The following is a 24,521-nucleotide window of genomic DNA, read 5'->3' as shown; positions in this document are numbered from 1 at the left end:
ATTGCCTTTCATTATTCTTGGGAATTGGACCAAAAATATTTTTATTTTTAAACTTAGATTTGCTTAGAATAACAATTGCTATTAAAGTACATAAAACATTTTCGTTTATTAACATAACATAAACTCACGACTTTTTCATTTGGCTTAGAGATACGATAAGCTGCAATAATCCAATCAGTTTCTTGCAAAGTAATAAATTGCACTTAAGACCTCCTGGTTACATGTCGTTTGTGTTATAGACCAAAAACACCTACAAAAACATAAATTTTATAATTATGACAACTGATGGTTCATAATTTCACCACTGTTTACAAATAATTCGCTGGGTTCAGTGACTGAACTAACGCTTAACGGCCTCCGTGGTTCAGTAGTTTGAGCATTGGGCTCACGATCCGGAGGAGGAACACATCACGAAAATCACTTTGTGATCCCTAGTTTGGTTATAGGACATTACAGGCTGATCACCTGATTGTTTGAAAGAAAATGATCCGTGCTTGGGAAGGCACGTTAAGCCGTTGGTCCCGGTTACTACTTACTGATGTAAGTTAGTAGTCGTTCTTTGGCGGCTCAATAGTAAGTCTGACACTAGGGTTGATAGGGTTGGTAATCCACGTCACAACCCACACGATAGAAGAGAAGTGACTGAACTTTTGCTCTTTGATTGTACATCACAACTCACCGAGCTTTCTGTTAGGTAAACCACCGTGATTGTTGTGTCTGTATGATCATCAGTGCGATACCTACCTAGGTGGTGAGCCATTTCGCCGTCTATAATGGGTAAGCCAACTGTGTGAGGGATCGTTTCCTCAATCGAACAATCCTCAATTTTAATGAACGTGGTAAAATCTTTAGTCCTTACGATGATTTTCATTTAAGTTATTATGCATTTGAATATTTTTTTTAAGTAAGTACCTCTTATAAATAGCCGTGGTAACGCTTACCTCTCACTTTGAGGTCGCTGTTTCGAATCCGGCATAGGCCTAAACCAATGATTGTCAAAGTTGTTTTAGAATTCATGTTTGGATTATATGTGCTGAGCGGTGATGGAAAACGTCGTGAGGAAACCCACATTACCCAGAAATGTATTTTCGAAGGTATGTGACCTAATAGAATAGAATAGAATAGAATAGAAAAGGTTTATTATAAAAGGACGCCACACACAAAAAAAAGTCAACAACATCATATCAAATTTCCACTAAAACAATTACAAAAAAGCAATAATATGTATTGGGCTGGTTTTCCCTTCGCGGGTTGGAAGGTCAGACAAGCAGTCGCTTCCGTAAAAAACCGGACCTGTCAAATCTTCAGGTTAGAAAAGCGGACTCTGTGAAAAACGGGATAATGCTACGAAGATGATGATTTTTTATCTCTTATACACAACATATTATCTGGGTGTAATACGTATTTTTTTTGCACGCTATCTCGACAAGTGTATGTTGCTACTATGTATATTCGATATAATTACAAAAATAAAAGCTATAAATATTTACATAAACATATATTTATAGACGATATGCGTATCTTTCGGCCATTACTGTCATTATAATCGTTCTATTTGTTGTTTATGTATGTACAATAGTTTTATATAGCATTGTATTGCTATCTCTATTTTGTGAAATCAGTGTGAAAGTAGTTCACCCACATCGCTCGACCGGCGACAAAGGGACAGATGCCTTCCTAAGGAAACAAAATCTCCGATCCCCATTCCTTGAGAAGTGCGGTCGAATAATTCAGGTACCTCGTGTTCGAATGAAAATGCTAGTCGGCGTCCAAATGCTAATTTTATGGTGGTTGCGCAACTGTGTCGAATCCACCCGCTGTCCTTTGCAGTATTGCCTAGTAGGCGTCATCTAAATAAAATATACACCACTACCGAGATGACAAGGGTTGCTGCTAGTTTAACAAACTATTGCTGTTCATGATTGTCTACCTTGCCGAGATATTTTCTTGTCGACTCGGAATAACTTTTGCTGTAACTCGTGTCTATTTGGAATCAGTATTAAACGCTGGTCATGTAAATCTAGTAAGCAGACGAATGAATAGAATAATGTAAAAAATCATTTCACTTGTTAAGAACTACTCTTTTCAAGTTCATTAAATTCTCATCTCAACATAACCTCTTAGGCGGATATACTATATTAAATGCGGCTCTGCACTTTCAAAGTCGCTGCTACACGAGGTAACTACTTGTGGTACAACCCAAGGTATAAAGTTTACGTTACGGCGCCGCAACGTACTGTCGTGTTTTCGCTCTTCTTGTTATAAAGGTACACAAACAAGCAATAAATAAAACAAAATTGACTTCAGTTATTCAATGTTTTCATGCGTCGCGTCGACAGGGCTTTAAGGATCCTTTTTAGTTTTTTCGACATAAAAAGTAAAGCAGAACATCCATCCTCTCACATGCTGATTAATGGTGAAGTGGGCATGCAATCGTTACTTTTCATTACTGCTCCGAAGTGCGCAACCGAAGTCCGGGGCAGCCTGGTCAGATTAGAAAAGTTCTCGCCAAACAAGTCGAAAATCGACTTTAAAGCATGGACCAACATTTGGTTTTAGAAGCTCCTCTACTGTCGGATTGAAAGCAACTTTAAATTGGAATGTATCCCGCAATAAGCCTCTCGTGATTGGTCTGTTTGTTCTTAATTAGTATTAATCGCGAACTTCACTCCACACCGACCACATTAATTGTAAAACATCACTTTAATTTAAACAAGCGACCATTTTACGATAAAAGTCGATAGCTGCTCCCATCTGTGTCGATGATACCATAATTTACAAGTGTCACTTCATTTGAATATCCTCGAAATAATTAATCAAAATAATGCGTCAGTTACTGACCGGAAATTATGTAAAGTAAGCCTAAAAACACGGACGTGGGAAATCAGCATATTCATTTTAGAGGGAACCCAAGCTATCCATTAGTGAGTGGCGCTAGCGGCGCGGTGGCAAACAAATCTCGCCACGGATGCTCCTTGCATGTATTTAAGGCGGACATTCGAGATGTTTTAGCAAGCCAATACAAATAGAGAAACACGATACTAAATACTCGAGCTTCTTGTCGAAGCAAATCTCTCGTGACACGATAAACAGCCGGAACGGTTCTGTAGAGCGTGCCTCTCTCAAACATTCTGCCTCACGACTCCTTCAGTCATTTGGAGGGAACGACTCTTATCGTCTTACTTTTATGGACTGCGAATCGAAAAGGCTTCGACGTTACAAAACGAGACCCTTCTATTGTGTGGAAGTGTTGAGTGAACGTACCATGAACGTTCTTTGTCGCCGTACCAATGCGTAGCTAACTTTTCTTGCTCCGAGCAATTTTCTAGTCCTATCGGCTCCAATAATAAAATCCGATAAAATATATGGTACTAACGACTTTTCTCAACATCATTCCCATTTTATTTATTTATGGCGAAATTTTTGGCGCTTCGCTTCGTCAAAGGATTCTTGAAGTGTTGATAACTGGCGATTTTTCTCCCGCGAGCCATAAAATTTTATTCCTTTTCAATAGGAAAAGTTCAGTTAAGACATAGGTACTTATCTTGTTAGTGAAAACTTTATTTGTGTTTTATAAAGAGACATTAATCAATGGATGTGTTATATATATATACGTTTATTGCAAGCGATTTTCCATTACAACAATTTTCTTTGTTTTATCGTAGTATTTATTATCTGACGTTAATTAGTTTTTTATTTGTTTACAGAAAGCCTCCGAGACTACTTTAGCAAATTCGGCGAAATCACAGAAGTTATGGTTATGAAAGATCCAACAACGAGGCGGTCGAGGTGAGTTGCTCCCTTTGCTAAATTATAATTGATGAGCGGAATAGCAGATATTGTTCGTAACCATAATCATCATCAAAAAGGAATGCCTCAGCTGCATAGTTTCAGACAACGGTCGGTCAGTGTGGTGGTGGCGTGAACTGGCTAACTCAACTCGTTGGACTAAAAGTTATCGGTTTGCAAATAAGTTTCATCTATAGAGAGCATACTCGTTTCGAAATTTGCGGTTACCTTTGAATTGTAAGCAGTTAAACGTTGGACTTCAAATTTAGGAACTTAACAATAGAACTCGAATTATTCCAACTGAATTAAGCGTTTGGACGAGTTGAATGAGTGAGGATTTCGGATTCCACTTTAACGGTTGCTAAACTAAATTCCTTTAATGGCCATATTGCTTTGGGTTGAGCCCGGAATATTTCATTGCGTACCCAACTGACCCTTGTTTACCTTAAAGTTTTTAAAGCGTTTGTTTAGTCGTCATGTATTGTAACTAGATAAATATTTTTGAAGAATGAAGGAACAATATTGGAAATGATTATCCTTGAAAGTGATCGATCTCGACTAGCTGTTACAACCACTATCGCGGAGAACAACAATCAAGCCGCTGAACACACAAACCGAGTGGCTTAGAAACTCTTGAGACAAGAAATAAGTTGTCAAAGTGTCGAGCTAAAGTTCCTCTGTTAACAGCGCCTCCTGTTAGGTAAATCGTCGGTTTCACAACTCAATATTGCCAGTCCCTCCGCCCTGAAATAATATCCCTAGGACCGATATTGGAGCTCAGCTGCTAGTCTCAATGCAGGCACCCGGCTATTACGTGCAGCCTCTCATCCAAATGTAACGTAAACGTCTTTTGTTTATGCTTATTGGTTCGTATCGGTTTGCTGTCAGAGCTCAGTTAATTAAATAGATAAGTCAAACATTTAGAATCTCACAAATTTCAGTCCAATCTTGTATTGATCCGGTCGCGACCATTGATTTAAGTAATGACGTAACATCGTAATAGTTCCTTCGCATGAAATTGAAGTTCGTAATACGTGTTTAGACGTTCAATCTATTTAAGTCATTACTCACTTATGTACTTGTAATTAATAGGTCGGAATTTAGGTCGAACTAAAAGTTTAGTACTTGGAAATTTTAAAGCTCAGCCAAATCAAAGTCCGTCAATATTTATAATATTATAAATATCTTCATTGAGGCTTCTATGCTGTTCTGGGAGCAAATAAAAAACATAGAACACGTTCAGCTGCTTGTCTTCCCGGGCATGTCGTAAAAACCGACAGAGGGATTGCGTCCTCTAACATGATGGACTAATGTTATGGGCGATAGGCTGATCCCTTATCACCATAAGGTTCATCATATCCATCTTAGGACTTCGTATCAACAGTGGCTGCAAGTTGTCTTTGATTACTTGTGGCTCTGCCCACCCCATTTGGAATTACGGGCGTGAGTTTATGTATGTATGTATGTATGTATCTTCATTGACCTTAGTTTAAATTTTGTTTACTTATACTGTTAACCTTTAACATAATATATATATTCGTTCGTTTGGAATTAAATTAATTTTAAATCCTACCTATACAATACGAATCCAAATAAATCGAAGGAACAACAAATACGCTCTTTTGAGAATGTTTACAAAGGAGTGTGTACAATTGAAAATCCCGTAATGTGTTTCCAGTGGCATTTTTTCGGTTTTAAATCTTGTGCGGAATTGTTCCGAGTTACGAAGGCGGGGAGCACGAAAGTTTTTAGGTCGCCACCTTATCGTAACCGTAAATCAAGTGGACATCGGTAAAGGCAGAGATGTACCGCCGGTCGGTGTCCTGAAAGTGATAACAGTTCAGAAGTTTCTGTCGTAAACAACGATATTAAGAGCCGGCCGTTTACCTTGCCAGTTTCGGCCTTCGGGTACACCGTGGCCGTGTTATAAGCTGTTTTCGAGTAACTATATAACTGAGAAACTCTTGAAATTGTTATAGACACCTGTTGGTGGAATCTCATGGAGATTTCTTGTTTAAGTTTTTTGTTTAAGCTCACAAAACTTGAAGGAATTTTACTTTATTAATGCCAAGTAGGGTTTGTGATTGCTAACTAAACTAAACGTCTCTAATCTAACAAAATCTCAAATTATATAGAGTTTTCTGTAAATAATGTCTTTTCTAAGTAAGGATTGTTCCGTCGGTCTCAACTTTCAATCGTACTAACAACGTATGTAAGTCAGCAAAGCCCTCAGCAGCCTTGTGTTTCAAAGTAACCGCACACATGAACACATACACACAAAACTCACCCTTAATTCTTCAAAGGCGTTTAGTTTGCTCGCCACGGACTTTCCCCAACTACAGCTTATGCAAGCAAAGTAAATCAATATCGAAAGTCAATGAATCAAGAGTAATATATTCGGGTACATAATAAATGTGCGCTACCTGAAGGCAATATCTGAAAAATTTGCCTGCTCGATATTGCTTACAAGAGAGTTTCCTTTCTCCCCAAAATTTAATGCGTCGTTCGCATTTTTATAAAAAGAAGTAGGTAAGTGAAATAATTTGCGGTCGGTGCTTTATTTCCTTTTATTTATTTTAATGGTAGGTCTCCTTTCTTTGTTTTTTCTTTAAGGCTTAGAGGAAAATGAGGGTTTTCGTTCACAAAAAATGTGTTGAATTTGTGTATTGTTATAAATGCCAGAATTTATTCTAAGGTGTGACTGAGACAAATTGGTTTCATTTACTTTGCTTGAATGAGAATTAATTATCGCATTTTTCTCTAAAGATATTTATTTTATACCACGATTCCATTACATCTTCTCGTTCGACTTTCCCTGAAAATGCAGGATTATTCCCGATTTCACGGGCGTTAAGTGTTTTAAAGCAACTTTTGGGTAAATTATTTTACTCGTAAAAACAAAACCCTTTATCATAATTTTATGGTCCAAGTTTGTAAAGTTAAGACGCCCATTTCCTGTTGGGGGTTCGAGCAGATGATATGATTTAGCATTTGTGATTTTTCTAATTCATTTAGTTGTAACTTTGAATTCTAAATTCTGCGCTTGCAAAATAGAACGTAAATTCGTACAAATGTGTGGGTAACTTTAGGGTTTTCTGATATGCGCTCGGCTGAATGGAAGTTTATATCATCGCCGGGGCTTACACCGGCTTTCAGCGGGCGCGTCTCCATTCACGCCCGTTTCATTCGTTTCGCTTTCCACTAAAAATCTAAAATCAATAAAGGATCACGGCATAAATGCAAAGATTACTCGGTTCGCTTTTCGCGCAACATGAAAAATGTGCGCCCGTTACATGAGCCGTCCGAAATAAAACCGCGAATCACTATGAGACTGTAAGTAGCACCATAAAGGGAGGATCCTTCGTTGGAATCGCTTCGGCAAACACCTACAGAGGAATGGAGCGGTGTTAAATGAGAGGGATTGCGCGCCTCCCCCCGCGCCCGTCGCCGTCTCCACGCCGCGTCCGCTACTTAAGAAGACGTCATTTCTAGTAACAGATGCGCATACTGGGAAAGTACTTATTTTCGTCTCGGAGCACACGAATCATTAAGCAATAGTTGCAGTGCACTGGTATATTATGTTCTTTACGTTGATGAATGTTTTGAAGCGTGGTCTATCCACGCTAATTACATTACTCTGCTACAAAATGCGGTACAATGTCATCTATTTTGGAGGCAAAATGGCGTATAAACATTTAATAGGCTCGATCGCCAAATCTCCTTCGTGGCAGACTAACGTAATAACAATGCCCGGGCTTCGGTAGCGCATTATTCTGACCGATTGCACAGTTGTATTGCACTATTGATGGGATACTGTGCTACGCTCGTATTTGCCTCGGAAATTTATGCGGCTAATTGTCATAATTAATATGAGCGCCCAACCCGAAGCAAAACAAGAAGAAATTGCCGTTGATTATTTAACTTCAGAAGTATCTCTTATAATAGGATTATAATTTCATTGCTTGGGAAAAAAATGCTATTTAGCAATAAGGCCGCTTATTGTATCTTTTCTGTCTTGTGAACTGTTATTTTCTAATGTTAATTTGCAATAAAGAGTTATAGAATTGGATAGTTTCCTAAGTCAAATGTAAATAATGCAATTACTAAATAGAGACAGAACTAAAAGTGACAAAAACGTTTGCTTTTTTCCTATTTAACTTATTTATGAATTTTAATAATGAAAAATTTAATAATAATTGCGATATTTGGTCACGTTCTTCTATGACGTTACTTTTTCATACAAATTCGTGTAATTTCGTGGTTTGACGTTTAGTAAAAAAATTCTGATTTAACTAGTTGGAAACTATAATATTACACAGAATACCTCCAATAACAAGGTTTACATTCTGTAATAGGTATCTAGATAAGTTACATTACCCTTATTTACCATTTTTTATTGAATACATGTTAACGCAGTAGTAATTATATTCCACAGCTTCCTAGTTTTCCAGCTAAAACATTTTCTAATTTAATAATGAAAAAATGTAGTTACGAAATTTTCCATGCGGTAACGTTCATTACTAGTTCGATAATCGGTCGGAAGTAGCGCGATGCATAATCAAGTAGTCGAGACTGAGGGGTCCCAGGGGGTGAGAGGGATGAGGGGAGTGAGGTAGGCAGTCGAAGGGGGAGGGTAGTCGTAAAACTATTACAGCAACGTTCTGCGGAGCACTACCCTGGCTTCATTAATCGGCCATCGTATGATATGAACGTATCCTAGCGATATCGTAGGCCGAGCTCTGATGTTGGTATAAACTTCCCATTCTCAACATACTGCGTTGATACGGGTAATTATATCTCTATAAGTAGCTGTAGCGTTGTGATCACCGAATAGAACAAAGAGGTGGGAAGGGCCAAGTGAGCGCGAAACGCACGCCATACAAGTATGAGCAAATAGTTACTACCTTACCTACTTCAAGTTTGCACTCCAGACGGACCTCCGCGATAGTATATCTGGGAGCACGGGATTGCCGCCCCGTTTCGCTATCATCACATAATTGTATGGTGAAAAAACTATTTTACTTCCGTCACCATGGGCGTAAGGTAACAAATATATTGATTGCTCATTGCCATCCAGAATTTAGTAAGAATAAGAGACATGTATGGAGTGTCCGAGTTTTGTCTGACGCGTATATTTCTAAATTATTATTAACTAGAAAACAGAATAATTTATTTATTTATTTATTTATTTTATTTAAGGAAAACCAACAGTTATAAAATACAGAAAGTAGACAAAAAACATAACAGTTGAAAACTAATTACAGGTTTCCACTGATAATCCTAAACTAGTAAATATGATATTAGAGAGTTGTGCACAGGCAAATTAAAGTTAAAATAAAGAACATAAAAAGAAGATTAGGCATCAAAAAAACCTTTGACTGAGTAATCTCCTCGCCGCTGCAAAACCGGTGTTAAACAAGTCAAGATCAACTTCCTTACAAAGTTTATTGAAATTATTACACGCTCGCCATACATAGGTGTTCTGTCTATAGTTTGTTGAGGCCTAAAGGAATAATATTTTCTTTTCAAATAACTTCTCACATACCTGAGTAAATCGCATGCTTTTCCTTATTCTCTTAAAGTTACTGTAGTCCTGTGGCACACTGGCTTGTTCCTCAAACGGTGAACGCCGCTCCGGTTCGAACCCCGGTACTGGATTTGCACCACGGTGGTTAGTTATTCATTTACCTTAAGTGCAGTTTTTACTAAAACAGTTGGCTCGACCATTATATACAGCCATACGTCTCACTACCTATCACATTAGGCTAACTGTAAGGTCGCTGAGGTCTGGATGCTCAGTTCATCTTGCGATTGATGTACCTCTGACTAACCCATTGGGATATAGTCGTGAACTTTTACTTTTAGACTTTTCACATTTCAGATATATTTCAGTGTCCAAAATGTAGGATATCAAACTGCAATCACATCGAAGTAGCTTACTGCAAGTTATAAGACGAGTGTAGAATGATATCCGAGTGAGGGCAATCTCGGTGAGTGGCAAGTCGCTGGCGATCCGTCGAGCGGCGAGTAACAATTCTGTTTCTGGTGCGTCATTGCCAGTGATGTGCTGTTCTTGGTAATGTTTCCACTATGGGAACGTTCTTGGCAGTTAAAAGGCGCAACGTTAAGTAAAAACAACTTTATTACTTATAGGCAGATAAAACCTGAGTACAAGAAAGAACAATTTGAAAAAGAAAACCAGTGACGTTACTATTAAAGAATTTTTACAACGGGAACATATTGCCACTATGGGAACGTGCCCGGCAGTTAAAAGGCGCAAAACTTATGCAAAAATAACCTTATTATAGGCATGTAAAACCTGAGTACACGAAACAAAAAATTGAAAAAGAAAACCAGTAACCTTACTATTAAAGAGTTTTTACAACGGGAACATTCCCTTGGGAACGTGCCCGGCAGTTAAAAGGCGCAAACCTTAGGTAAAAACAACTTTATTATAGGCAGATAAAACCTGTGTACAAGAAAGAACAATTTGAAAAAAAAACCAGTGACGTTACTATTAAAGAGTTTTTACAACGGGAACATATTGCCACTATGGGAACGTGCCCGGCAGTTAAAAGGCGCAAAACGTATGCAAAAATAACCTTATTATAGGCATGTAAAACCTGAGTACACGAAACAAAAATTTGAACAAGAAAACCAGTGACCTTACTATTACAGAGTTTTTACAACGGGAACATATTGCCACTGTAGGAACGTTCCCGGCAGTTAAAAGGCACAAAACTTATGCAAAAATAACTTTACTATAGGCATGTAAAACCTGAGTCCAAGAAAGAACAATTTAAAAAAGAAAACCAGTGACCTTACTATTAAAGAGTTTTTACAACGGGAAAATTCCCACCTTGGGAACATTCTCGGGAACGGTACATCACTGGTCACTGCATCCCGCAGTTAGGCTAGAGCTGTACCGAGCTCTGGTCAAATCTTACGAGTTACAGTTAAGACCATGAGTATCAAATTAGAGTGTGATAGATTGTTTGTTCTCACTAGTTCGATTGGGTTGACACGATCAGGTTATCTATATAGGAACAGAAACTATCTATTTAATAATTAAGTATGTTGTCGTCTCTACCAGGTACAGTGCCTTTACCGGGGCCATGTTGATGCTATAATACTTGCTACTGTATTATTTATAATACGAAAAATTCTCACTGTTTCTACTGCAATGAGACTTTACGTTTCCGAAAAAAAGAATAATATGATGGCATTGTTGTACAGATTTAACGTAATAATTACCTATTTTCTCATTGCTCGGGTACAGTCACGAGCGGCATTTGCTGTAGATTTTTTTATCGCCACATTTACAGTTATAATCGCTCTCATTGTATCTCGGTCTTTACCTATCCGCGTCAAGCCGGCCCCAGATTGGGTCGGTGTAACAAGACCACCCCATGTACTGTTGCGTTCGCTGCCTGCCGCTCTCGACTGGCCTATTTGGTAAATTTACCAAGTCTCCTAGAGGTAAGTGGGCTGGTCAGTTACGGTTTACAGTCACTAGAGGTAGTATTACATGGTTGAATATAAGTGCAAGAAAAATTACCGTTATTCATGTTCCTGTATTATGTTATATCCTGCTTGACAGTTTATTATTCGAATACAAAATGACAAAGAGTCATACGATGAAAAATAAAGAAATTTTATTTCGTTGCATGCAATGTAACAATTCAAATTCTGAAGTCGGTAAATTGATAACCTCCTTTTTAAAGTCGGTTAATAATACATGTTAATAAGAGAAGAGACTGTTAAAGGAAAGTAGGTAGTGTGACCGTGAATGCTTTGTTTACTGCAGAAAGAATATAGCATGAAGATGGGTCACAGATTATTTCCTCACTAAAATCAATGTCATGCAATCTCAAGCTAATTTTATTATCCTTATCACGTCTTCGTTAAAAAGTTTAACAGTATGCTTTAAATAAATTTAAAATAGACGATATTTTTTCAGTACGTTCGAATTTGCCCGTCCATTAGGTTCACACGTGTAAAGAATTATTTAGAAATGCATTTGAACCCTTTTACCTTTTGTATCCTCAGGATTTCTGATGGCAATGCTTTGCAAGTTTGTTTTTTCTATAAAAAATTGCATAAGTGCTTTACATTTTGTCTGGCCAAGTAGTTAATGCCATCTGCGGCAAATCTACAATAAGTGACGTCAAAAAAAGAAGCATTATTACAATTACCGATCCCGAAGCGGTGGACAGCTATTTACAGACCGCTTATCTTCCTTATATCGGACCGACATTGAGTTCCTATTACCCATAATATATTATTATAATTATTATTAGTTACGTTCCTATTCTGAAGTCAAGGTGGCAAGAACCAGGAGAGTTTTATCTATTTATATTATTATACTTATTCTTCTATGCCATCAATAAAAGATAGTTTGGCATATTTTATTCTTAATAATGCGGACGTATGTACACGTGCATTCTAAACTTCAATTCCCATGTCTCGATTACAATACATTAGAATAAACTGATCTTTCGATATCAAATGTTGGATGATGGACTGGCCATCGCTAGTCACATTGACTTATCTTTGTTTCCATTGGCAAATGAATCAGTTCTTCTACGCTGTCCAATACCTGTCTAATACCTTACAAGTTTTAACATTTGTCACGAACAAAACCTGTCAAAATGGACTGTGACACGTACATTCTCGTTGTATATTTTCGTGCGGACATGCCGCGTGCGGTGTGCCAAGGATTAACAGTTGCATGTCGGACATGAACAAATAGAGACCATTACACATCACTATGTGATTGATTTTGTTGTCAAAACGCGAACAATTGCGATTCCAAGTCGCCACTAAGCTTTCATTATGTCCAGAGCTGAATGGATAGTCTACCCTCCTATCTTTCGAGAATAAAATCTATATTTATCACGTGCATTGAGAATGCTTCGTATTTATTTTTAGTGGCTGCAAATCATGTTGCTTGCGCTTATACTGATAGATTTATAAAGGTGACTCATTGACAAATATTTTGTGTAATTTCGACCTATTTTTGGCTGTTCTGAAAAGACCAACCTGTATCGTAAATATTTTTATATTTATTATAGCTATCACGACATCATTATACGATAATGCGCGTGCATCTTACATAAACATCAATTTCGTAATTTCATTTCATAAAGTATATAAGCGCAATTTCTGCCTGTTCATCTCTGTAGAGATCACAAGTACTATAGTTATTTAATGTATTATGTATTATTTTCGTAGTTGCTGTTTATATTTAACTTTTATTTAAATGAAAACCATTTTGGTCCAGTGAATACTTGCAAAGTTCATTCTTACAGAAAGCCGTGTCATAACGGTGGGAACTAATTCAATTTACATACACAAGTTGCTTTTAAAGTGAACTTTGAATGCTTATGTTAATATGCAGGTTTCTATTTAACTGAATATGAAGTGCTTAATATACATGTTTACAGTGTAACGGGCTGCTATGCGCTTTACTGTGTTTATTAATCTAAAGTTTTATATAGAAATACATAACTTTCTCGGTGGCAAATAAGTAAAAATAGGCAATGCAACCACGGTATGCCATATGAGAGGAGATAGATTAGGGTATAATGACAATAAAATATCAATAAAAAATAATTTAAAAAATTATATATAATTAAATTATATTATTATTATTTATTTAAATTAATTAATTAATTATTATTAATTAATTAATACGCGTACAAATTAAAAAATAATTTTAATTTAATTAATTATTATTATTATTAATTAATTAATATATTTAATTAATTATTATTAATTAATTAAATTAATATATTTTTTTTATTTGTACGCGTATGTAGGTATGTCTATTTATATTATTATACATTGCATGTCTCCTTGGCACATAGGTCAGCTGAAAAATCTCTTTCTTACAGATAAGCTTACCTGTAGGTACTTCTGTTTTCGTTATGTTCCTTTGGGCTGTTCTTTTGTGTACAAATAAATAAATATCTAAAGAATAAGCATTCTACTTATTTTCTTCATATTGTGCTTTTAAAATGACTTAAATAAAATTGATTGGTATCTAAATTATTGTTCAAAATGTACGCTAAAAGAGGACGATATCTAGCATTGTTACTTTTGTGATTTTGATCACAAAGAGATGTTAATTATCATTTCTTCAAAGTTATATTTAAAAGCATCAAAGCAAGGCATCTGCGGTGTGAAGTTGAGTGATAGAGTGGGAAACAGTGTGATAAGACAGAGATGTGGTGTAAAAGACGATATAGTGACTAGGATTGAGAAGGGAATGTTAGGTTGGTTTGGACACGTAGAGCGGATGAACGACAATAGAATTGCAAAAGCGGTATATAAAGCGAAAGTTGATGGTAGGGCTGGCAGAGGAAGACTGAGAAGGACTTTCGACGACCAAATTGGAGATGTCCTTAGAAAAGGTTCAATACGATCTACTCTGAACCGGCGTGCGTGTATGAAGCGATTGATGAATGTGGAGGAAGCAAGAGAAGTGTGTCAGGATCGAAGCAAATGGAATTCTATAGTCTCTGCTTACCCCGGTGTGAAATAGGCGTGAGTTTATGTATGTATGTATATTTGAAAGTAACCCTAGATATTATTTTATCACATAGTTACTCAAATACATTTGTAGTTACTTATATAGATACTTAAATAATAAATCTTAAAAGACAATACAGTTAGTTCACTAGCTAGTTGATCCTTCTTCCTCTTGAAAATCAACCTGGAGAGGTTGCAGAGTAATGTCGCTATCGTAAAACAAGCTTGGCCGAAAGCTAGGAATTTTCTTAAAACTACGGCGCGGCAGATTGCCGTAAATATATCACTTGCTGTCACCACGTGGCTACGTGAACGTTCACTTTACCTCGTACTATCGGCCAGGGAGGGAGATAGCCCACAGAGCACATAACAGAGGCCGTAGTCACAAACATTACACATAACAAACTGATGAATATATTAGGTTTAGTACGATCTACTCGGAACCGTTGTGCGTGTATGTAACGATTGATGAATGTGGAGGAAGCAAGAGAAGTGTCAAGATCGAAGCAAATGGAATACTATAATCTCTGCTTACCCCGGTGGGAAATAGGCGTAGGTGTAGTCGTTTCATTTTTATGTTATGTGTAAAACGTGTAAACAACCGAATATGAAAAAGATAATCTACGAATAAATTGAGGTATGAAATTAGATGTATTATTGTGTTTTCAGAATATATTTATTTTCTTTTTATCCATAGAGATATAAAAAATAAAAAATAAAGGACACGTCTAGGCGATTGTATCCTTTCTAAAATCATGGATGGGCTGATATTTATTTCTTCTTGACATTAATATCACGAAGTTTTTTTTAGCTTAGCTTCTGAAGAATCTTGAGTTATCATCTTAGTTATTGCTAATTTTATATTATTATTATTTTAAATTATTTTTGTATTTACCCTTTCATTTGAACTTTGTGACGTACCTACTGCGAAGACCAGGTATGGAGAGAAACCTTTGTGGGTTTACCGTTGCCTAGGGTAAGACTGATAGGGCCCACTACCCAAGTCCAGCACTGCTATCGCCCCGTAAAAACTGAACAGAAAATAGTGCATGTCACTAGCTGTACTGTATCTCTGTCTGCCAGCAACAGTAATGTGGGGTCTTTGTACTTTTGTGGCAATATGCGATTTGTATTACATAAGCAATTATGTCGACATAAATTTGATGAATTAGCTTGAGTTTTTTTTTAAATGAATTTGAGTTGGAGCTATTATTATGTTGAACAGTTTATGGAGACAACTTTTTTCGACTTTAATTGGGCCATATTTCACTAGGATTCTATGGAATCACTATAATCCTGTGGTTCCTCGGTTTGCTTCCCAAACGGGCAGCCCCGGTTCGAACCCCGGTATCGGACTTGCACTAATGACTTACTAATTTATTTTTAGTGCAGTTTTCACTAACATGTTTGGCTCGGTTACTATATACGGTGATACGGCTACCTATCACGTTGGTTTAACAGAAAGCTCGGTGACGTGTGGAAACTTAGTTCATCTAGTAACGGATGTACTTCTGACTATCCCAATTGGAATAATTATAGTCGTGAGTTTATGCCTTATACTATGATGGCGCCATCATGGTCGCGTCACCATCAAATTTATAAAGTTCACATCTGGTCTCTACGTACCTGGTGGAAGCGCCTGGTGGGTAGAGTTTATACAACTGCATACATTTCGTTAGTGGCACGACCATGGTGTCCTAGTGAGATCATTATATTCGGTAACCTCGCAAGAACTTTATACCTAGCAATCTATGTGATATAAATTGTGAATAGCATCAATGTACTTTGTAAATTAATGTACATACCAAGCGCAAACCGGCCAGAAGTTTCATGAGTCTGGTTATCCACGCAAAATATAATTTCATAAACAATTCTTATTCACGCAAGTTTTAACTAGAATATACGATTACGTGTCATAAGTTTTATGCCCCAAAGTTTCAAAGTAAATTCGAACATTCATCGATAAATCTTGGCGACGCTCGGAACGATTTCATTTTCGAATTTCAGGAGCGATTGCCTCCACTGTTAAAGTTTGCCTGAAAAATGTTCGCGGACGATTGACTCGGTATAAACGGAAATAAAAAGTTTTGTGTTAGAGCAATAGCGTTGTACATTGCGCATATAAAGTAAAGAAAAAGCTCGAAAGAGGATCACAATTGGAAACGCTCCTGGATTTTCCCAGACTTAAAATGTGACTAACTTTTTTACACCACCTAGCAATTGTAAAACTTGATTCTTTTCTCCGATGCAGTTACATCTGACAGTTTAATTCTGCATTCATAATTTAGTTTTCAATTAGGTCTAGAATAGAATTACACGATAGCGAAGGTTAGCTCAAAAACAAACTAATTCGCTACAGCAGTAAGCATAAACACGAAATTCATGGCGCACAAGTTTAATTCAGTTAGGCTAGTGTAGCGAGAGCTGCGTTCCGCATTATCATTACTAAACAGCTTTTATTATTCCACGATATTTGGCTAGAGGGGCCTCACACGCGCGCTAATGGAATAAAAAGTAAGGTTACAAAGTAAAAAGATACAGAGAGCCTCCCGCGGCGGCGGTTCGTGCGAATTTCAACTGAAAATTTTATACGTTCAATCTATTTTGAGCGCCTTTATGCTGTGTCTCGCGATCCCGCCCCGCGCAAAACAGTTTCGTTTTCAATTATTGCCCACTTGTGGAACGAGATTCGATGGAAAAACAAAACCTAAGAGCTGAAAATGATATTTTATAGACAACCCCTTTTATTCGATGTTTACTGCACCTCGATTTGTTCTCGAGCGAGATCTGTGATGTTCTTGGAAAATTATTGACGGAACGTGCCGGGATAGAGTTGTGCTGGGCAGAACCGGGGATACCGACCACACGTAAGCCCTTTGGTATTGAGACTACGATGCAAGTGCTTTAATTCCATTCCGATGTTTAGTTTCATTGCATTGTAATTTCGAAACGGTGAACATGTAAAAAATGATTCATTTTAACAATACTTTTAAGGACTATAAAAAATATATTGTTCGTCGTAACTTTAATTCTCGTAAAACGAGAGAATTAAAATTCCGAAGTGGAAATGAGCTCTGACATATAAACGTATTAGCTTTTAGTTTGTCAGAAAAATTCGCGACCAGAACTAATTTCGTAAATGTAAATCATGTAATTAACGACAGAATATCACCTACTGAAATAAATTAGCTGTGATGTAGTTTTTGTTACCAAAATTCTAGTCTTATATAGACAGAGCTACAATTCTTTTAATGAAATAAATTTCTATTTGAATGTAACATACACGAACTGTATGAAAAGTGAGAATTTAATCTATGTTAATTCGAAAAATAAACAAAGTTAAATGAATGAATCATTCATAATTCATTGTTGTACAAATCTTGAAATCCATCCGCGTTACTTGTTCATAAATTTAAGTTATCGTGTGTAAAGTTTATGTTCGCCTACATAATTATGTAAATGTAGGCAATCCTTTAGCGTAAATTATTTTCAACGTTTGTTCGCAGGCAAAGGTAGCTTTCATTGCTGGAATGCATGTGCGATATGCATGTTTGTGAGATCACAAATTTGGCGCATGCGAACATTATGTCGATCTTAACCCATACTTGCTGTCCCTTTATTACATTTTGCTGTATTCCACAACAGTACCCAGGCAGTTCGAAGAAATATTAACACCATAATGATAGGTGTCATGTGTGAAGGTATAAAGAAGATAAAAATTAAGTACCTCAAATATTTTAAAATGATGCTAACGTAAAAATCGTGTGCTACTTTTTATCTCATTTGGCCTATCGTCGGAACAAAGAGCAAGTTAAGCTGGAAACAGCCCGCAGCTCCACAAAGCTTTAAAAATGTAAGAGTACTCAACTCTGCAGCGATTCCTGCGCCCTGTAATTTGAAGTTGACATCTTGAAGGTTGCACAGGACTTTAGTTGCCCACTATCGGAAATACGCCACGCTGAAGCGTCCTTTGTGTTCCTAGAAAAACTTTCTATTTTTCACCGATTCCATTATAATGGCGCTCATATTTTGATGCAGACGTTAATGTGAAGTAAATATGTAGTTGGACCAGTAAATGTATTTTAAAAGACATCGGATTGATAAGTGTCATTATTTTATACGCTTTGCTGGACAGTGAGGTAACTGCATTAAGTAGACAGTATTTTAAATAGATGAATGACACAGACGATCGATTTAACACGTCGCATCAGATCGAACAGGTTCCAAACCGCGGCGCGGCAGCATCGATCGATGCAATACGAGTACATTTTGCATAATTGATGTCCCATTCACGGCAACGGAACACTTATTCATATTCATGAATTTTACAAATTTTTCAATTTGTGCTGCCAGGAAGTGTATTTACAATATCGTCGCGTCGTATTTGCGCCAATACAATCTGTGTAAAAGCCAAACGGGGAGTCGCCGCGCTTCCGACGGAACAGACCACCGATAAAGGTAGCCTCTAATGCGATATTTTTGATGCCAGTGCCACTACCAATAGCCATTCCGATATTGTATACATTGTCGCTGCAACTATCTCCAATAACGGTGGACACTTCTTTGTCAAAAGAATTACATTATGTTCCAGAATTGCCTAATTCTCCGTCACGAAATAAAATAAGATTTGTCAGTACCGAAACTCGAACGACACAAAAGTCGTTCAAAGGGAAAAATAAAAAAACTGTAACGAAACTGATTCCCAGTAGCTCTGGAGCCTTGGAGGTAATGGGAGATTGTAAAAGGAGGCAATAAAAGCTTAGTATTGTGTGTGAGAACCGTAGGGGAGTCCGTGTATTGTGTTCGGGTCCGCGGAGGCCCCCAGGAATCGTCTGACCACGGACGCGGTCAAATTGTACAGAAATGAAATTATCAAGGTACGCTGCCGATTTTCCGAACCAATGAATCAAGATCCAATTCCCTTTTGTAATAGAACATCGTCGCGAAACGCTCCCATGGAGTTACACTACCCACTCAGTGGACGCTTAGCCGCCGCTAGACATGTACCTACTCATACTCGTATGGATTTATCTCATTCATACAGCGCCACATTTTCTTGTGTTGGCAAACGATTTGCTGGCATGCCAATGTAATTATCGACTCGAAACAGGGTTTGTATCAATGGTATAGGTTGCAACATAAACAAGGATGAATATTTAATCTATATGTAGTTCTATCATTTATGGATTTTATAAAAGAAAACACAAAAGCTCGACAAAGTGGTACTGAGATTTTGGGATCAATCTGAGGGACCGTTTTATTTATTATTCATATGAATCGAAAAAACACTCGTGTTTTAGTAAGATTCCCCTCAGTCGTCCCGTAATCTGCGTCAAATTGACTTTTCCGCCAGAAAGCTGACGAGTGTTCGTCTGTAATATGCCATAAACGACCCAAACGTATTGGAGCCGATGCTCGGAGGTTGATAAATTTCGTTGATATTTGAATGCGTTATATTCCTTTCGGGTTATAGGCGACCGTCCCTTCAATAAATACATATTTGGGTAGCGCGCAAATTTCGTTTGCCTTCTATAAGCCCTTATTAATGAAAGTATTTCCCGAGATTTCACAAATGAGCTACGCAGCGACTTAAAAAGATTTAATAATGTTTGTTAGAAAAGTTGACGCATCACCAAAACCTAATATTATTCCAATTCGGAAAAAACAATTTTCTCCGAAGTTATAAACCAGCAGATTTCCATTTCTTCGCGGAGTTGGTACAAAGTAATTCCTCGGGTTTGGAGATAAATTTTGCGTCATTTCCTGTCTACTTGGAACTCGGTAAAAATTATCAGGATCGGCTCGGCTTTAGGATCATTTAAAATTAATGAATAATGTTATCAGATAATGGTTGTGAAAAGTTTAATTAAAGTTTTCTTTTTCGCCAGTTCTCACTTTTTAATCGCATATCTTGATTATTTTATCCGAGGATGAAACTTTCCCCGAAAGTTAAACTGATACATAATTTATAAGACAATTACGCGTTTTATAATGGGCCATGATATCAACATTTTCTCAACAAATTTATTTTCCTAGACGCGACATGCACTTAAAAACGCCACTTTTGCGAAGGGGAAACAAAGAAAATAGCAAAGTAGAGCTTCTTGTAAAATTAGAAACCCACTGAGCTTACCCCGCACCCAAAGAAGCACCTTTAAAAGGAAACCCCGGTATTTGCACTGCAGTTCGAATAAACATTCGATTTTTTACTATTCCTTATCTTGCCACAAAAGAATCGTGATGTGTGGTAGGAAAAGGCGAAACGCAAAGCCAAATATAAAGAATTTAGATCAAAAAGAGCGAAACATTTGGGAAATCGCGATAACATCATTCAAAGGATGAGGAATGGAGAGCTTTATACACCTTTGAGTGAGTGAAAATAAATATCAGCGGATCTACATACGGAGGGCATCCCTGGCCTTGTCACGTACGTGAGGTTTCAAACTACTTACATATAAATACTTATACGTAGGTGGTGCGTTCGGGTAGGTAACTCCCGCGTATCTGATTAGGTGTTCGCTCAGTTGAGTTTAATTTATTAAGGAAACGTCGTTCAGTGTACCGAAAAGGAAAAGACGCATAGACAAAGTGATTCAGTCCTTAGGGTTGCCGAGTCCGAAACAATGTCATTGGGATCCGGCCACACTGGCCCTGTATTCATTAATGACGTCACGTATGCAAACTATACGGTGTGTGAGGGTATAAAAAATTCGCGCAGCGCACAGAAGGTGCGGGAGGGTGTCGTGGTAATTGCTAGCAATTTGTAATGGCCGTGTGATTGCCGGGCGGAACGTCGACTCTAAACTGCGCTATTAATTTCGTACATTTGATTAACGAAACTACTTGTTATGTTAATGAACGCACGGAAAGAATGCACGCTAACGTGCTAAAGCGTCGCTTGTCGACACGTCGTGCCTGCGATATTTTCGCGCCCGTAATTGCTGTTACCGTGTTTTGAAATTTGCCAAACGATTTATTATTTACACGGGTCGTATCGCCAGTGGAATGAACATCGCGTCAAATAAATGCATGTTAGTCTAAACGAATGAACTTTTTCGATTATTTTGCTGTAAAAATTGGTCGTGTTTGTATTACAAAGGCAATCTAGTTACGTGCAGGTTACAATTTGTTTTATGATACGTAAGTAATTATTAATATAGTAAATTTAAAAAAGAACTATATTATTATTATTTATTTTTATTATTAACTTAAAGAATAGTAGTAGTATTTACATGTTTTTCGACATTTATTTTCATGCATCAAGGAAAATGTACTTATATTTTTGATCGTAGATTACAGAAAGCTCAACTGAAGTGTTGGTATTCAGTTCATCTTGCGATGGATGTATCTCTGACTTGTCAAAAAGGGAATATAGGCATGAGCTTATATTATGATACATTACAATTTAAATGTAGAACATTTTGAAAATACTTCATCTAAATATTTACAGTAGGTACAATCGTTAAGAAAGTACAATAACTTCCGTAAATAGTTGTAATATTGTAGATATGTATTCTTAGGATAGAGTATTTATACGGGCATTAGTTGCATGAATTAAATAAATAAATTAAAATAGGACGCAGATTAAATTAAGCTATTTAAAGTTTTTCGTTTTGTTGCCACCTGTCTACTCACAATACGTTGTAGTATAAAGGAGACCCCTAAATAGGTTCAGTACAATGGATGTTGGCATAATTATTGGCATTTCTGTCAATCAACGCCTATTTACGTAAAGCAATGGATTATTATTGTTTACCCTCCAGGGTAAGCAGCGAATACTGATCGCTTATTACGAGATATTCTATTTTGCGACGACTCTCTACGTATTTTGGTGTGTTTGGTGAAACAAAAAATAATATAACTGTATCTATGTACCCAAATATAGGGTGTTACTGCCATCGTAATAAAACTTTGAGGAATGATTCAGGCCATGATTCTGAGTTGATATCATGTGGAAAATAATTATAAAAAAACACAAAAAATTTCGATGGAAAATTCCACTTGATATTAACCCATTAACTCGGTAGTTGTTACTATGTCACTAACATCCTGTATATTAATATACTAGGTAGTTCTTGTGACTGACTTAAGATGGCAGTAGATGCTGGGATAAGAAACGATTAATCATACTAAATTATAATTGTAACTAAATAGCAATAAAAACTGGTGACACTAAGTAAATTCTGTTTTTTAAAAAGTATCGAATATCCCCTTCCAGTATCCCTCGCGTGAAAAGTTTTCCAGTTTAAATTAGACGAATACATAGTAGGTAGAAACAAGCTAAATTATACCTTATCGTTATTATGTCAACGGAAACAATTATCACCTTAGCATCTTACCCATTGTCAGCAAAAAAGCGACAAGCGTTTTATTTTTACCATGTCTAGTAATTTGCTTCTTATTCTTCGTGTGGTTCACCATTATCTTTGGAAGGGATATTCAATCTATAGGAATATTACATATATTATACAACAATAACCTATGTAAGTACTTAGTATTCTTCTTCTATAGTGTGGATTGTGAGGTGGATTACCAACCCCATCAACCCTGGTGTCATAGTTATTACTGAGCCCCTGAAATGACTCATATAACGACTACGTACTTACATCAGTAAGTAATAACCGGGACCAACGGCTTAACGTGCCTTCCGAAGCACGGATCATCTTACTTTCCGACAAACATATTTTTTTTGATGTGACTTATTGTAGATTTGCAGATTTGTAGATTTGCCGCAGGTGGCATTAACTACTTGGCCGGACAAATGGGGAGCGCTGAAGGCTCTCACCCGGTACAACGTTTAAGACAACAGGCCTGAGGGTGCCCAGTTGGGCGCGAATCTCGGCTCAGGGCGTCGTCTGAGAGGAAAAATATTTGAAAGAATTAATCGACCCTAGTGGGTCGATAGCGATAAGCGCTGAATGAGGGAAATCGTCGACCATACCGGCGGGGTCGGTATCGGGGGTTTCCGACAATCAGGTCATCAGCAGTACTTAGTATTAATTGTAGCTTTAATCTGTTAGATGATAACAACGTTTACTTAATAGTAGTATTTAATAGTCGCTGTGGTACTGTGATATACCGGTTGCTTCTCAATCGGGGAGCGGCGGTTGGAATCTCGTTACCGAACTTGCACCAATGAGTTACTTATTCATTTATCTTAAATGCAGTTTTCACTAACACAGTGGGCTCGACCAAGACGGCGACACGGCTCATCACCTATCACATGTACCCACACCTTATCGAGCTTTGATTAGGTGTGGGTACATAGTTCATTTTGCGATGGACGTACCTTTGGCTATCCCAATTGGGATATTGTCTTGAGCTTAGGTAGTAGTGTTGTTTACATAGACTGTGGCAAACTGTTTCAGTCTTTTGTTCTTCGCATTAAATTAGGTGCATTTATTACACACCCCTTGCAACTTAACATGGACGCATATTTATACCAACTGTTTTTTAGAGAAGTGATGATCGCTGTCCGCTGCAAGCCAGCTGTCAGGCTTCACCCCGTGTGGACGTCCACTACGTTGATTATGACGTCACTGTCAACGGAAAGATAACATCGCGGCGAGGTGTTAATAGCGATGGCTATCATAACACGGCTAGTGATTGTTTACTCTTGTGCCACTTGCACATCGCCTATGAAATACTTTTTAGCACGAAATGGTGAACCGGTTCAAAGTTATTATTGTGGGGAAAATTATCGTTATTATATAGAGTGCAAAATTTGTTTTAAATAAATGTATTAAAGACAGTTGTATGTTCCGACTATTACAGACAGCGATACGGCTCACCACCTATCAAGTTGGTGTAACGGAAAGCTCGGTGAGGTGTAGGCATTAAGTTCATCTTGCGATTGTACTAAATAACGATCCAAATGTGACAAAAAACGTTTCTTTTTGTCTATTAAACTTATTTATGAATTTAATAAAACAGATATGTAATAATAAGTGCGACATTTTGTCACGTTTTTCTATGACGTCACAGTTTGGTTTCCATATTAATTTCGTATTTTGACGTTTATTAAAAAGTAACTGATTTGACTAGTTGTAAACTACCTTATTGTGAGCCTATGCTTTAATGTTTCATAGATAGTGAAAACATAAATAAAGATTCAAGTCCTTCACCATTATTGTCTATATATTCCGAAGTATATGGTGTGATAAATGCAAAGAGATATTTAGGTTATATCCAGCTGGTAA

The 24,521-nt window shown here is 37.2% G+C and overlaps 1 protein-coding gene across 6 annotated transcripts in view; it reads left to right on the top strand.

The window, feature by feature from the left end:
* The window catches only part of LOC126367486 (RNA-binding protein Musashi homolog Rbp6), a 516,475-nt gene that overhangs the window by 175,272 nt on the left and 316,682 nt on the right, over window positions 1–24,521 (top strand). For all 6 annotated transcript variants that reach the window (XM_050011016.1, XM_050011019.1, XM_050011015.1 and 3 more), the window contains exon 3: window positions 3,708–3,789. In XM_050011016.1, the coding sequence (XP_049866973.1) occupies window positions 3,708–3,789 (82 nt within the window). The remainder of the gene's footprint in view (window positions 1–3,707; window positions 3,790–24,521) is intronic.

The sequence above is a fragment of the Pectinophora gossypiella genome, chromosome 6, assembly GCF_024362695.1.
Source record: "Pectinophora gossypiella chromosome 6, ilPecGoss1.1, whole genome shotgun sequence".
NCBI lineage: Eukaryota > Metazoa > Arthropoda > Insecta > Lepidoptera > Gelechiidae > Pectinophora > Pectinophora gossypiella.
Note: the sequence above shows the minus strand (reverse complement) of the source record. Positions and strands in the feature narration are given on the sequence as shown.